The sequence below is a fragment of the Globicephala melas genome, chromosome 19 (genome assembly GCF_963455315.2).
Source record: "Globicephala melas chromosome 19, mGloMel1.2, whole genome shotgun sequence".
Classification (NCBI taxonomy): Eukaryota; Metazoa; Chordata; class Mammalia; order Artiodactyla; family Delphinidae; genus Globicephala; species Globicephala melas.
Genome location: NC_083332.1, coordinates 49,461,007 through 49,475,282, shown reverse-complemented (window position 1 = coordinate 49,475,282; position 14,276 = coordinate 49,461,007). Strand labels below are relative to the sequence as shown.

The 14,276-nt window shown below is 38.4% G+C and overlaps 1 protein-coding gene and 1 non-coding gene across 3 annotated transcripts in view; both read left to right on the top strand.

The window, feature by feature from the left end:
• The window catches only part of SF3B3 (splicing factor 3b subunit 3), a 46,816-nt gene that overhangs the window by 8,846 nt on the left and 23,694 nt on the right, over positions 1–14,276 (top strand). For both annotated transcript variants that reach the window (XM_030863374.2, XM_030863375.2), the window contains exons 6-10: positions 406–518; positions 2,675–2,812; positions 3,605–3,708; positions 11,376–11,541; positions 13,595–13,690. In XM_030863374.2, the coding sequence (XP_030719234.1) occupies positions 406–518; positions 2,675–2,812; positions 3,605–3,708; positions 11,376–11,541; positions 13,595–13,690 (617 nt within the window). The remainder of the gene's footprint in view (positions 1–405; positions 519–2,674; positions 2,813–3,604; positions 3,709–11,375; positions 11,542–13,594; positions 13,691–14,276) is intronic.
• Positions 2,333–2,423, top strand: LOC115857063 (small nucleolar RNA SNORD111). Its single transcript, XR_004041107.1, has one exon. It is a non-coding gene; the product is annotated as a small nucleolar RNA SNORD111 (small nucleolar RNA).

The window sequence follows — 14,276 nt, the reverse complement described above, 5'->3', positions numbered from 1 at the left end:
GGTCTGTTGGTCGATGACAGTGTTCTTTAAGGTGGAGAACCCAGGAGGTGGTTTGGGAAGGAACTCTGCACTTGTTTATGAATACGTTCATTTTTAAGCTGCTATGGAATATCCATGTGAGAGTGTCCAGTAGGCAGTTGGATTATAGGTCCGAACGTAAGAACTGAGTTCTGGGCTTGGAGCTAAACATTAAGATGCATTATCAGAGATCTGGACAGGCTGAGATTCCCCAAATGGTGCCCTATCCTTGTCTAGCATAACTATCATGGAAAAGAAACATTGAATGTTTATCACCTTCAGGCACACTGTACCTTCAAGTTGTGCTGAAGGAGGGAAGGAATTGAAGGCTAAATTGTAATTCATGGTTATGTCAAATCACTGCTGAGTTTCATTTTCTCTTGACAGTTCCGGGGGGGTCAGATGGTCCAAGTGGAGTGCTGATTTGCTCTGAAAACTACATCACCTATAAGAACTTTGGTGACCAACCAGATATCCGCTGTCCAATTCCCAGGAGACGGGTAAGGTCTTTGTTTGCCATAAGAGAAAATATATTTGTGTTTGTGAAATGAACTTAATTTTTGTAATTACAGTGTGGTCTCTTAATTTATCTATTAATCAAGTTTTAGTTTCTTTGTAAATGTTTTTAATAAAGCCAGTAAAATACCTTAACAAAAGCAAAACAAAATCTTTAAGAAAGGGAGTTAAAAGTCAACACAATTCTATGTTGTACACCTGAAACTAGCATAATACTGTAAGTCAATTGTACTTCAATTAAAAAAAACCAACACAGTTTTCATTCTCGAAGAACCTATGGAGATTATCAATTTGAAATTCCTGAAAGTTTCTAGTTTGAAGAATCCAGGTGTATTCATTGGAGATAAATTGTGTTTCATTCTCTCCTACCCCACCCCATTCCAACATACAGAAAAATCTAAAAGGAGAGAATGGTGAATTCCTGTATACCTTTCACTTAGATTCCCCAATTAATACTGCTTTGCTACATTTGCCTTTTCTTTCTTATGTTTCTACAAATTTTTTTAGGCAAAACCATTTGAAGATAGGTTGTATGACACTGCAAGAATTTCCTAAGATGTAGCTCCTAAGAAGGAAGAAATTTTCCTACACTATCAGTATTGTGCCCAAGAAATTTACCATTTTGAGTAATACAGTTATCTTTCGTACAGTTCTCTCATTGTATTCCCAAGATCCCTTATATCTACCTTTAGTCTCCTTTAATTTAGAATATTTCCTCTCACCTTTGTTTTTTTTTTTATGATACTGACATTTTTTTTAAGAGTTTGGGTTAATTTTCTTGTAGTTTGTCCCATAGTCTTTTTCCTCATGATAACATCCATGTTATATTTTTGATAGAATTATTACTTAGGTGCTGATACATATTTCTCATTACATTACATTATGGGCACATAATGCTGATTTGATTCATTATTGGTAATGCTAAATTGATCACATACTACTTCTCTTTGTTGTAAAGGTACCTTTTCCTTTTTGTAATTGGTGTGGAAACTAGTGAACTTTGAGACTGTGTAAATACTCTTTTCCCCTAAATCTTTTCACACAGTGGTTTTCCTCTCAATCAGTTACTACACTGGTGGTTGAAAATGGTGCTTTATTGCTTTTAATTTTAAGTTTACTGTGGAAACCATTAAGCATACAGTTGGGCCTCCATATCTGCAGGGTTCTCATGCATGGATATGGAGGCCTGACTATTCCTTGTACTGCCCCATTTTATATAAGGGATTTGAGCATCCGTGGATTTTGGTATCTGGCGGCTCCTTGAACCAATCCCCTGCAGATATCAAGGGATGATTGTGTATATAGTGAACTTCTGTGTACCCAGCTTCAGCAGTTATCAACAGCACATGGGTAATCTTATTTGATGTCTGCTTCCTCAATTTCTCCTCTCACCGCAGATTATCTTCTTAATATTAATTTATAGGTGCTGAGGTTAAATCTTTTAGGACTTAGTTTATCTAGTACATGGTATCTGAGTAAGATTCCATCAATTTTAGAATATCTGGTAAGATTAGCAAGTTAAATTCTTGGTAAGGAGTGATAAGTGATTCCGCTTAGTTGATCAGTTTAGTTGATCCGTTTAGTTGACCTGACTGCCAGGTGCTGTACTTGGCTTTGGGGCTGCAAAGAAGTATAAAACATGTTTTGCCCTTGAACTTACTCTGAGAGAAATACAAAACGTTGGAAACATTAAAAAAGAAAACCAAAGTCCAGCCAAGGGGGAATGCCCTTTGGAAATAAGGGCTGATGATGATGCTTTGGATGGTATTGTCATGAACATGTAACAGTCTTTTATTCACAGCCTGAAATGATGATTCTTTAAATTTCATGTCTCTTCTCTGACATTTTTCTCTGGAGATAGTTCTTGCCTTATTGATCTGATTAGGCTGTAGAGTGGAATTGTGGCTTTTTTTTTTTTTTTAAACGTAAGCTTTATTATGTATTTATAGTAGACAAGAATTTTTGGTTATTGTGTTTTAGTCCTGTGACCGGCAGGCTGCTCTGGGTCAAAGCTTGCATGGAGAGGCTCCAGATGCCTCTAGGCCTTGGATGGCCCGTATGATCCTTGTTGGTAAAGTGTTGAATTCCAAAAAAGGAGTACTCATTTCCAAGATGTTGGTTGTGTATTTGACTTTGCTAGAATGACCTGGATGACCCTGAAAGAGGAATGATTTTTGTCTGCTCTGCCACCCATAAGACGAAGTCAATGTTCTTCTTTTTGGCCCAAACTGAGCAGGGAGATATCTTTAAGATCACTTTGGAGACAGATGAAGATATGGTAAGTAGACCATGGAGTGAGGGAAAAAAATGAAAAAACCTATTTGTTGTGGTTAGTCTAGTTAATGAAACTTTCTAAAGTTTCATCCTGATTTTAATTAAGTAACCTTATTTTAAAAACTGATATGTGCATTTAAGGTTTACAGAGTGGTTTTATAAACCATTTGTTCATTACAACTACTCTCTGAGATAGAAAGGATAATTTACAAGTTAAAAAAATGGAAACAGAATGCCTTAAAAAGTGGTTGCCTAAGGTGTTAAAGCTTTTAAAGTTTGGAACTGGTACATGAATGTAGGTTTTCTCCCTCTGGTTAACAGATTTTTGGTCTGATGCCATATAATGTGAGAATGGGTAATGCCGTTTCTAGTGAATAACAAGAGAAAGCTCTCCATGTCTACTGAAAACTGGTAATATACATGATCTGTTACTTTTTTCATCCCATGGAGGAGTGCTGAACACTGGGCGATTTCTTAGATACCTGTTACAAGAGCTCAGGAGGTGCCAAGTTTTTTTTTGTAAAGGCCAGGTAGTGAACATTTTTGGCTTTTGTGGGCCATGTGGTCCCTGTCTCAAATACTTAGCTCTGCCATTGTGGCACAAAAGCAGCCGTAAGTACTGTGTAAACTGTGTGACTAGCCTGAGGGTTGTAGTTTGCTGACCGCTGGTTTGGAAATGAAGGACAGTATTTTATTTGCTACTTTGCTTATTACACTATCTTATAATACTGGGCTGTTTTCCATGGCGTGGCTTCACTTGCCTATGCACTAGTATCTTTTTCTCTTTCCACTCCAGGTTACTGAGATCCGGCTCAAGTATTTTGATACTGTGCCTGTTGCTGCTGCCATGTGTGTGCTTAAAACAGGCTTCCTTTTCGTAGCATCAGAATTTGGAAACCAGTGAGTAATCCTTTTATTACTCGATTTCACCCTGGTTACTATAAAAGTTGGCAGAAGGGAGATGTAGTTTCAAGGCTGTGGAACTTTTCCCAAGAATGTTTTAGTTTCTTCAGAAAAAGTTTTGCTCTTTCCCCTTTTATATCTTTCTCTTGGTGACTTCCTCTACTTTAGTGGCTTCAATCAATACCTGTGGGTAGCTGCAAAAAAACAGCTTTAAAAGTGATCTCTTCTAAGCTTTTTGCTGGATATTTCAATGAATAAATATCTATTGAACTACTTAGTATTAAATATATGTTCCACAGACACTTCACTTGTATAAATCTGAAGTTGAAGCTCATCAGAACCCATAGCTTCCCAGCCACATCACCAACCCTTCCAACCTCACTTTTTTTTTTACATTCTTTTTTTTAATATTCTTTTCCATTATGGTTTATCATAGGGTGTTGAATATAGTTCTGTGTGCTATGCAGTAGGACCTTGTTTATCCATTCTATATATAAAAGCCTATATCTGCTAACCCCAACCTCCTAATCCATCCCTCCCCCAACCCCTCCCCCTTGGCAACCACCAGTCTGTTCTCTTATGTCTATGATTCTGTTTCTGTTTCATAGATAGGTTCATTTGTGTAATATTTTAGATTCCACATGTAAGTGATGTCGTATGGTATTTGTCTTTCTCCTTCTCACTGACTTCACTTAGTATGATAATCTCTAGTTGCATCCATGTTGCTGCAAATGGCATTATTTCTTTTTTTTTAAAGTTTTTATTGGAGTATAGTTGCTTTACAATGTTGTGTTAGTTTCTGCTGTACAGCAAAGTTAATTAGCTATACATATACATATATCCCCTCTTTTTTGGATTTCCTTCCCATTTAGGTCACCACAGAGCACTGAGTAGAGTTCCCTGTGCTCTACAGGTTCTCATTAATTATCTATTTTATACATAGTAGTGTATATATGTCAATCCCAATCCCCCAGTTCATCCTGCCTCCCTTCCCCCCCAGTATCCATATGTCCATTCTCTACGTTTGTGTCTCTATTTCTGCTGTACAAATAAGTTCATCTGTTTCATTTTTCTAGATTCCACATATAAGTGATATTATGCGATATTTTTCTCTTTCTGACTTCACTCTGTATGACAGTTTCTGGGTCTATCCACATCCCTGCAAATGGCACAGTTTCATTCCTTTTAATGGCGGAGTAATATTCCATTGTATGTATGTACCATATCTTCTTTAACCATTTTTCTGTCAATGGACATTTAGTTGGTTTCCATGTCTTGGCTATTGCCATTCTCAGTATTTCTGTTAATGTCTGATGGGGCAGTTCCAGCAGCTTGAGTGTAAAGTCTCGATTTTGCTGTCCTCTACAACTTTCAGTTGAATGCCAAGTTGTTTTTACTTCTGTATCCCTTTTTTTTTGGTGTTAGTCTGAACTAGTTCCCTAGTTTGCTTATTGCAGTTCATTGTCTTTCCTGTAAAACTCGGCCTTTATAGAGTCATCTCATTAAGCATACAAGACACAACCCTGATGAAATTTCCCCATCCCGTGTTACAGTCTCTGATGGCTTTTCATTGACAAATGGCTTAAGTCTGAACCCTAGCCTTGAATTTAAGACCAGTATTGAAGACTCCAAATTGCTTATGAGATAAGCCGCCATGGTCTTGCTTTCTAAATTCAGGTTTTGCCAGTATGTGGTAAAGTGTGTGCAGATCACTTACCTAATGCTATTTCTTCGTAATGAAAATGAAGGTGTTGTCTAGAATTCTGCAATTCTATTCCAATTTTGCCTTGTCTCCAGTTCTCCCTTTCTTTAACTTGCCTTTTACTCTTCTTCATTGACTTTATTCCAGCTGTCATTTTATTACTCCTTTTCCCAGTTTATATACCTGTTTTGATGCATTTTTCATTTAGCCTGTTATTATGACATTTTCATCCATTTCTAATTTTTTAGTTTTTTTAACAAGGAATTTTCATTGTAGAAAAGTTAGGAAAGTTCGTGTAAGCAAGTATGTCTCCTGTAATCCTTCCACCCAAAGATAACATTTTTTTTGTGTAGCCTTCCTGTGTGTGTATATATTTAAATGTTTCTACGGAATTGCAACTATGCACTATAAATTGTTTTGTAACCTGCTTTTTTTATACAGTAGTAAGTAATAAATATTTTTCTTTACCGATACCTACAGATCTTTTTTTGTTTTTGTTTTTGTTTTTTTGCGGTACACGGGCCTCTCACCGCTGTGGCCTCTTCCACCGCGGAGCACAGGCTCCGGACGTGCAGGCTCAGCGGCCATGGCCCACGGGCCCAGCCGCTCCGCAGCATGTGGGATCCTCCCGGACCGGGGCACAAACCCGCATCCCCTGCATTGGCAGGTGGACTCTCAACCACTGCGCCACCAGGGAAGCCCCGTACAGTTCTTTAACATTTGTTTTTTGTTAGCACCTTTTCTCTCCCCCACTTTTTTGTGGGAAAATATATATAACAAAATTTCCCATTTTAACCATTTTTAAATGTTCAATTTGGTGGCATTAATTACATTTACAGTGTTGTATAACCATTACTGCCATTTTTCCAAACTTTTTTATCACTCCGGACAGGAACTCTGTACGCATTATGGAATAACTCCCCATTCCCCTTTCCTCCAGTGTCTGGTAACCTAAGTGGAATCATATAACATTTGTGCTTATTCTGTCTGGCTCATTTTACTTAGGATAATATTTTCAGAGTTCATATGTAGTAGCATGTATCAGCACTTTATTCTTTTTATCTCTGAATAATAATGCATTGTATGTATGTATGTACCACATTTTGTTTATTTACCTGTTAATGGACACTTGGGTTCTTTCCACCTTTTTGGTATTGTGAATAATGCAGCATTGGACATTGGTGTGCACATATCTGTTTTAGTCTTTGTTTTAAATTATTTTGGGTATGTACCCAAGAGTGGAATTTCTGGGTCATACTGTAATTCTTTTTAACTTCTTGTGGAACTGCTAAACTTTTTTATGGCTGCTGCACCATTTTACATTTCTAATGTATGAGGGTTTTTGTGGGTGTTTCATACAAATGCCAAACACTAATAAGTACTTTTTGTTGTAAGCATTTAGTAAATGTGGACTACTCCCATTTTTGTTATTTTACTCTGATAATGAAGAAAGTTTTGGAAAATGAATAAAAGAGCAAATAAATAATGAAAATCACCCATAATCCTAGTATTCCAGAATAGTTACTTTTTAACATTGTATCTGCTTACAGTGTTTTTACTTTCTTGTATTTATATGTAGTTTTATTTTAGAGAACTGCATCAGTCTATAAAAAACTATTAGTGTACTATTTCAAATACGCAGTATGTCCTAAAAATCTTTCCATGTCAATAAGTCTGTATTTTTCACTTAAAATTATTTTGTTTTTTATTATGGAAATATTCTAACGGGCACATAACAAGAGAGAATAGTATAATTAGTCAACTTACGTGTGCCCATCACTCAGCTTCCACAAAGACCAACCCATGGCCAGTCTTGTTTTATTTATACCTCCCCCCAATAATATTAAATTTTTTAAAAATTAATTAATTAATTAATTTTTGGCTGCATTGGGTCTTCGTTGATGCGTACGGGCTTTCTCTAGTTGCGGCGAGCAGGGACTACTTTTTGTTGTGGCGCGCAGGCTTCTCATCGCGGTGGCTTCTCTTGTTGCGGAGCACAGGTTCTAGGCGTGCAGGCTTCAGTGGTTGTGGCACGTGGCCTCAGTAGTTGTGGCTCACGGGCTCCAGAGTGCAGGCTCAGTAGTTGTGGCGCATGCGCTCAGTTGGTCCGCAGCATGTGGGATCTTCCTGGACCAGGGCTCGAACCCGTGTTCCCTGCATTGGCAGGCAGATTTTTAACCACTGCGCCACCAGGGAAGCTCAGTGATTTCTTAAGATAATGAAATAGCCAGTCAGTATTCAAATTTCTATATTGTCTCAATATTTCGTAAGTTGATTTGTTCGGATCAGATCCCAGTAAGACTCATACATTGCATTCGGTGTAGAGAAGACTTTTGTTTGTTTGTTTTTGTTTTCGCTGTACGAGGGCCTCTCACTGCTGTGGCCTCTCCTGTTGCGGAGCACAGGCTCTGGATGCGCAGGCTCAGCGGCCGTGGCTCACGGGCCCAGCCACTCTGCGTCATGTGGGATCCTCCCGGACCGGCGCACGAACCTGCGTGCCCTGCATCGGCAGGCGGACTCTCAACCACGGCACCACCAGGGAAGCCCTAGAGAAGACATTTTTAATGGCTACATAATATTTTATGGCTCTACCCCCTCTTGATGGATATTTAGGGTGTTTGTACTTCTGGTATTATAAACAGTGCTATAGGTTCTCTCACCTTCTGAGATGGCCCACACTCTGTCTGTGGAGTGTGTTTCTGTCTAAATAAATCCACTTCTTACCTATCAAAAAAAAAACAAAACCAACAGTGTTATAGTGAACATTGTAGGTATATCTTTGCATGTTAACTGAATAAAGCCATAGTTTAAATTTCTATATGCAGGATAAAATTTTGATAGGGAATGCCAAATTGTACTTCAAAAGATGACATCAGTTTACATTCCCACAAATGGTGTGTGAAATCTTTTTTCTTTTCATTACATGCAAAAGGGAGAGTTAATAAGCTCTTAAAAATCATTGAGTAAAAATGAGCAGTTCAGTCAATAGAAAAATGGGTGCAGGATTTGAGCATGCTTTTCATAGTAAAAGAAATACTAGTGGTCTATAAGTGTAATACGTAAAAAGATTTTCAAGCTAATTCATAATTGAAGGAATGCCAATGAAAACAAGGTGTTGGGCTTCCCTGCTGGTCCAGTGGTTAAGACTCTGCCTTCCACTGCAGGGGACTTGGGTTTGATCCCTGGTCTGGGAAGTTCCACGTGCCTCAAGGTGTGGCCAAAAAACAGAAAAAGAAAACCACTTTGTTTGTTTTTTCACCTAGCCGATTGGCAGACATTAAAAACTTAGATAATAACCTGTCTTGATAAGGCTGTGGGTGGAGTCAGTAGCTGCAGACATATAAGGTATTCTGTTCTTGCTCATTACCTTGTGCGGATAGTGTGTTTGCTGGGATTTACACATTCTAATTGTTAAGTCTTCTGAAAGTCTTTTTAGAAATAATACAGACAGTGATTCCTTTTGTTCTAAAGAATCATAGTGTACATTTGTTGAGCACTTGTCTGTATGTAACAGGCACTATTCTAAACGTTTTTCTTATATTGTTTCAGTTTGGGCTCCCCTGTAAGCAGAGCGCGAGACAAGGCTAGATTATTGGGAGGTAATTGCAGGAAGCAAGAGTGAGGGATCAGTGGGGAGAGATAGGGAAAAGAGGAAAAGCCAGTATTAAGGGCCCATTACTGAGGTTCCTGCTGTGGTCATTGGAAACTGGCTTCTGTCAAGACCTGCTGAGAAGCATGCAGAATGCCTTTGAAAATTGCCCACCTGAGAGTTAACAGCACCAGTTTCTCTCCCTCTTGGGTTGAAGGTTACCCCTGGGGGCATGAAGTCCCCTGTACATCCTGTTGCTCAGGCAGCTCCCAACGGGATAGATGTTCTGAGGGCAGAGAATAGAAAGACTACAGTGCACAGGTGGGATGCTTGTTAGAGTGAGACGGGTTTGAACTTGTGAGAAATTATCCATTACTGTTGCACCTGAAATCTGGAAGACATAAGAGTGGAGGTTTGGCGCATCAGAAACGTGCTATGGGTGTTCACTCATAAAGCAAACTTATTTATCAATCAGATACTTAATATAGCATTTACTGTGTTCTAAGTACTTTACAAATATTGATGCATAACGTTCCCTGTAAGACAGTGCTGTTAACCCATTTATAGTAAGGGCACTGGGGTCACAAGAGAATTTAAGAAATTTGATCACACAACTAAATCTAACTCAAAGCCAGACCACCTGGTTCCAAAGTTCCTGCTCTGAAGCACATTATAATCACAGAAACTGTTTTATCGAGATTCAGCCGAAGCAACCTTTCTTGTGATGGAGGTAGTGAACCCAGCATCCTCTTGGTTATCTGTGAAAGTGTCTTTGACGGGTGATCTTTATCATCTGTATATGGACATCTTGCCTGAATAAGAAGTTTGTATTATTTAACTTTTTCTTTCTTTTCAGTGTGTTTGTAAATCATTCAAGGATAATAACCCTGTTTGCTTTTTCATAATTTAGCATAGAATCTGATGAGTTTACCGGAAGGGTTATATGCTGAGATTTATTTGGCTAACATTTATTGAGGGTCTTATGTATTTCAGACCCCGATGTAATCATTTTATCTTGCTCCTAAAAAACTACACTGGATTGTTCAAAGGGCTTTGTATTGAAGGTTTGGTATATGACTTAAAGAATAAATATGACCAGCAGTGTGATTTTATTTTAATTGAGCTGCTTCCCAAAAGTGTGCTCATTGCACACTCAGTTTATGATGGTATATTGTTACAGGTTATCTACTCCCAAATTGCTTTCCCTTTTTTATTTTTTTTTTTGTGGTTTTTCTTTGAATCAGTTTACAGAGCCCCAGAGGACAGACAGGAGAAGGGCAAGATGATTTTGTTGCTTATTATCTCTGGATATGTTTATGTTTTGTTTCAGGAATAATAATACAGTATCTGCATACCTCTGTGAAATAACCAATTCTTGTTTTTTGTTAGATTTGGCCTGGTGACTGGTTAAAATAAGAAGTGGTTATAGATTTTCTTTGGGTTTCATTTATCCATACTTCATTTTATTTGACAAAAACTATGCTTACTAGGTGCGATGCAATGTTCTAAGTACTCATTGAATTCTTTAGGAAGGTACTATTCAATTTTATAAATGAGGCAACTGAGGCAAAGAGAGATTAAGTAATAATATGCAGCTAGTTAAGCGGCAGAGCTAGGATTCAGACCCAGGCACTCTAGTGGAAGTCCAGTACTCTTTTTGTTGGTTTTTTTTTGCTGTACGCGGGACTCTCACTGTTGTGGCCTCTCCCATTGTGGAGCACAGGCTCCGGACGCGCAGGCTCAGCAGCCATGGCTCACGGGCCCAGCCACTCCGCGGCATGTGGGATCTTCCTGGACCGGGGCATGAACCCGTGTCCCCTGCATTGGCAGGCGGACTCTCAACCACTGCGCCACCAGGGAAGCCCAAGTCCAGTACTCTAACCACTGTGATGCTAAGGTCCTGCCACCAGTTTGAATTCAGTAGTCTTACTTTCTTTATCCCTCTTTTTAAAGAAATAGAAAACCCCAGTCAGATAAGCAGAGATCTCAAACTATAGATGCTGACTCAATATTAAAGTGATTTATGAGAATTATGTTGATGGCAAACATCTTCAGACAGAAAATATTTTTTAAATGCTATTTGCTTTCTTCCTTCCAGTTTTATTGAGATATAATTGACATATAGCACTGTATAAGTTTAAGGTGTTGCAGCATAATGATTTGGCTTACATACATTATGAAATGATTACCACAGTTCATCTCATTTGGTACAACATTGAAGAAGTAGGAAAAAAAATTTTTTCCCTTGTGTTGAGTACTCTTAGGATTTACTCTCGACAACTTTCATGTATAACATATAGCAGTGTTAATTATATTTATCATGTTGTACATCAGACAGAAAATATTTTAACTAAAGTCTTTGCTTGTCCCTAGTTACTTATATCAAATTGCACATCTTGGAGATGATGATGAAGAACCTGAGTTTTCATCTGCCATGCCTCTGGAAGAAGGAGATACATTCTTTTTTCAGCCAAGACCACTCAAAAACCTTGTGCTGGTTGATGAGTTGGACAGCCTCTCTCCCATTTTGTTTTGCCAGGTGAGGATCTTTCCAGTCACTCCATAATGAACAGTGCTAGCCAACTGTTTCTGAATCTGAATGAGTTTAAAGTTTTAAATCCAATTAAATTAAGGTCTAGTTTAAGAGGTTCATCAGCATATCTGTGGTATTGCCAGAGTATAAGGGTGAAGCACCTAAAGGTAGTTGGGTAATTAAAAACCATTACATAAATCCTTGGGCTTAAAAAAAATTTTTTTTAATGATAAAAATCATGTTTTATAAAAATTCAGACTGTACAAAAGATAAAAAGTAAAAGTCCAATCCCCAGTCTTTTCAACCCTCTATTCCACCGAGGCTGTGCCATTAATAGCTTCCTGTGATTGCTTCCAGACATTTTCTCTGCATCTATAAGCATTTGTGTGTTACACTTTTCTTTTTAATGTAAATATGCTCATATCCTTTACAGTATTCTGAAGTAGACCTTTTATCACTTAACAGTCTGTGAATATCTATATCTCATTTTAACACTCACTTCCTCCGTAAAGTACTCCAGAGACACTGGGATCAGTCAGTAACAGAACCCTTTTGGGAACCCAAGGTGGCCCAAGATGGGATTTGTGTCTCTCACTACTGGCATTCAAGTGTAGCAGAAATTTTACCATGCTGTTGCATCCTGGATTCCTGGGGTTCCAGTGACCATTAGGCACCACCCTACCCTGTCTAGATGATTACACTTTTAGTGGAAGAGTTTTGCTCACTGTGCCACGGACACACAGTCAGTATTCAGGTACTCTTCCTGGTAAAAGTAGCAGTTCTGAAGTTAACTGCTTTTGTTCTTTCTTTTTGAGAAACGGTTAGTCCTGAGGGCAATAGAAAATAAGTATGAATAATTCCTAATTGGATTTTTACTGATTTTTTTTTTTCTGCTTTCACTGGAATTTGAGGAGATAATTGTGTAAATAGTTTGTAGGTCAAGAATAAAATTAACAGGAAGTTCAGGTATCTGTAGCAGGGCTATAAGCATTTTTTGCCATGTATCTCTTTACTAGCCTAGTGAGGCTTCTGGATCCCCTCTGTGAATGATATTTTTAAATGCATATAGTAATAAACATATGATAGCCAAGAGAGCAAATTATTTTTTAAATTGTGAAAAATTAGTATATGTGCTTCTGTAATGGGCTTAAAATAACAAAGATAGTGCATTTAAAATAGGTGAGTTAATTTTTTAAAGAAGTCAGTGTGAAGGTTATATACACTCACAACCCACATGCTCATCCATGTTACAGTAGGCTGCACTGCCTTACAGTCAAGAATTTTCATTTGAATTGTACAGTTTGACAAAACTACAATACAAATAACTTCTTTCCATGTGTTGATCAACAAATACTTGTACTGGAAAGCAGCTCGATATCTGGGGTGACTAGTACAAGAACACATGGCTTCCCCATTTGGTGGCAAACAGCCGGGTGCAGAGTTACCCTGTAATTGGTCAGGTACATCATAGGAACGTCTGTAGTAGATAGGGCAGCTGTGGTCATGTGCGTTCTAACAGCGGATCTAGTAAATGTAATTTTGAAATAGTGATAAGGGAAATGACAATTTGGAGGTGTCTATAAACTTTAATATTGGTGACAAAGTCACACATAAAGATAATTAATTTATTGTCTATATTTTTGGTTGGAAGGAAATGCTGAGATTTCAGTTTGAGGTTATATAACAATTTCACTGATTGTAAAAAATATTTTGTTAACTCAAGAACTGATACACGTGGGACTTCTCTGGTGGTCCAGTGGTTAAGACTCCACGCTTCCACTACAAGGGGCACAGGTTTGACCCCTGGTCAAGGAACTAAGATCCCACATGCCACGCAGCATGGCAAGAAAAAAAGAACAAGCTTTTTTGGTTGGTAAAACTTGCTGCTTCAAACTGTTTGCTTTTTGGAACATTGGGTCTTTTCCACTCTGTGCCCCCATGGCCAGTAGCAATATTTAAGTCTAATAAACTAAAAAGTGGTTTGTCGCCCTGAGAACAATCAGGGTTGGGTATGGAAAAGTAGCAGAAGTAGACATTTTTTTCCCCTTTCTCTGTGCAGATAGCTGACCTGGCCAATGAAGACACTCCACAGCTATATGTGGCCTGTGGTAGGGGACCGAGGTCATCTCTGAGGGTCTTAAGGCATGGACTTGAGGTAAGATTGGAATTTCTAGATCATATGCAGAGTTTGGAGGAAAGCATTGACAAAGCAGCCTAAGGCTTTATTCTGATGAGATCAAAGATGTATTTAATGTTTCTATGAAAGAAAAATGTTTTCTTTCTCCCCATTTCCATAAAGTTTAGAGTTTAAATTTCTTAATCCTTTAACATGTTAGCACAGTAGGCACATTTAAAAAATTTGGCAAATAGGAATCAAAGGGGAGAAACACGTCTGTTAGTTCCAGGTTCAGTCGCCATTACGTGGAGGTTAGGAAATCTGCATGGCACATTTTACTCCGTTTCCTTTTAGTGTTGGTCTTTTTTCGTAGCTTTTAGATACTTATATTTTTAACTATGTTAATATTGTGTATATATTTTTGTATCTTATTACGTTCCTGATTACTGTGTGCTCTTATGTCATGTCATTATTTTTAGTTTTATTTATTTTTTGTTGTTGTTGTACGCGGGCCTCTCCCTGTTGTGACCTCTCCCGTTGCAGAGCACAGGCTCTGGACGCACAGGCTCAGCGGCCATGGCTCACGGGCCCAGCCGCTCCGCGGCATGCGGGACATGACAGGGAA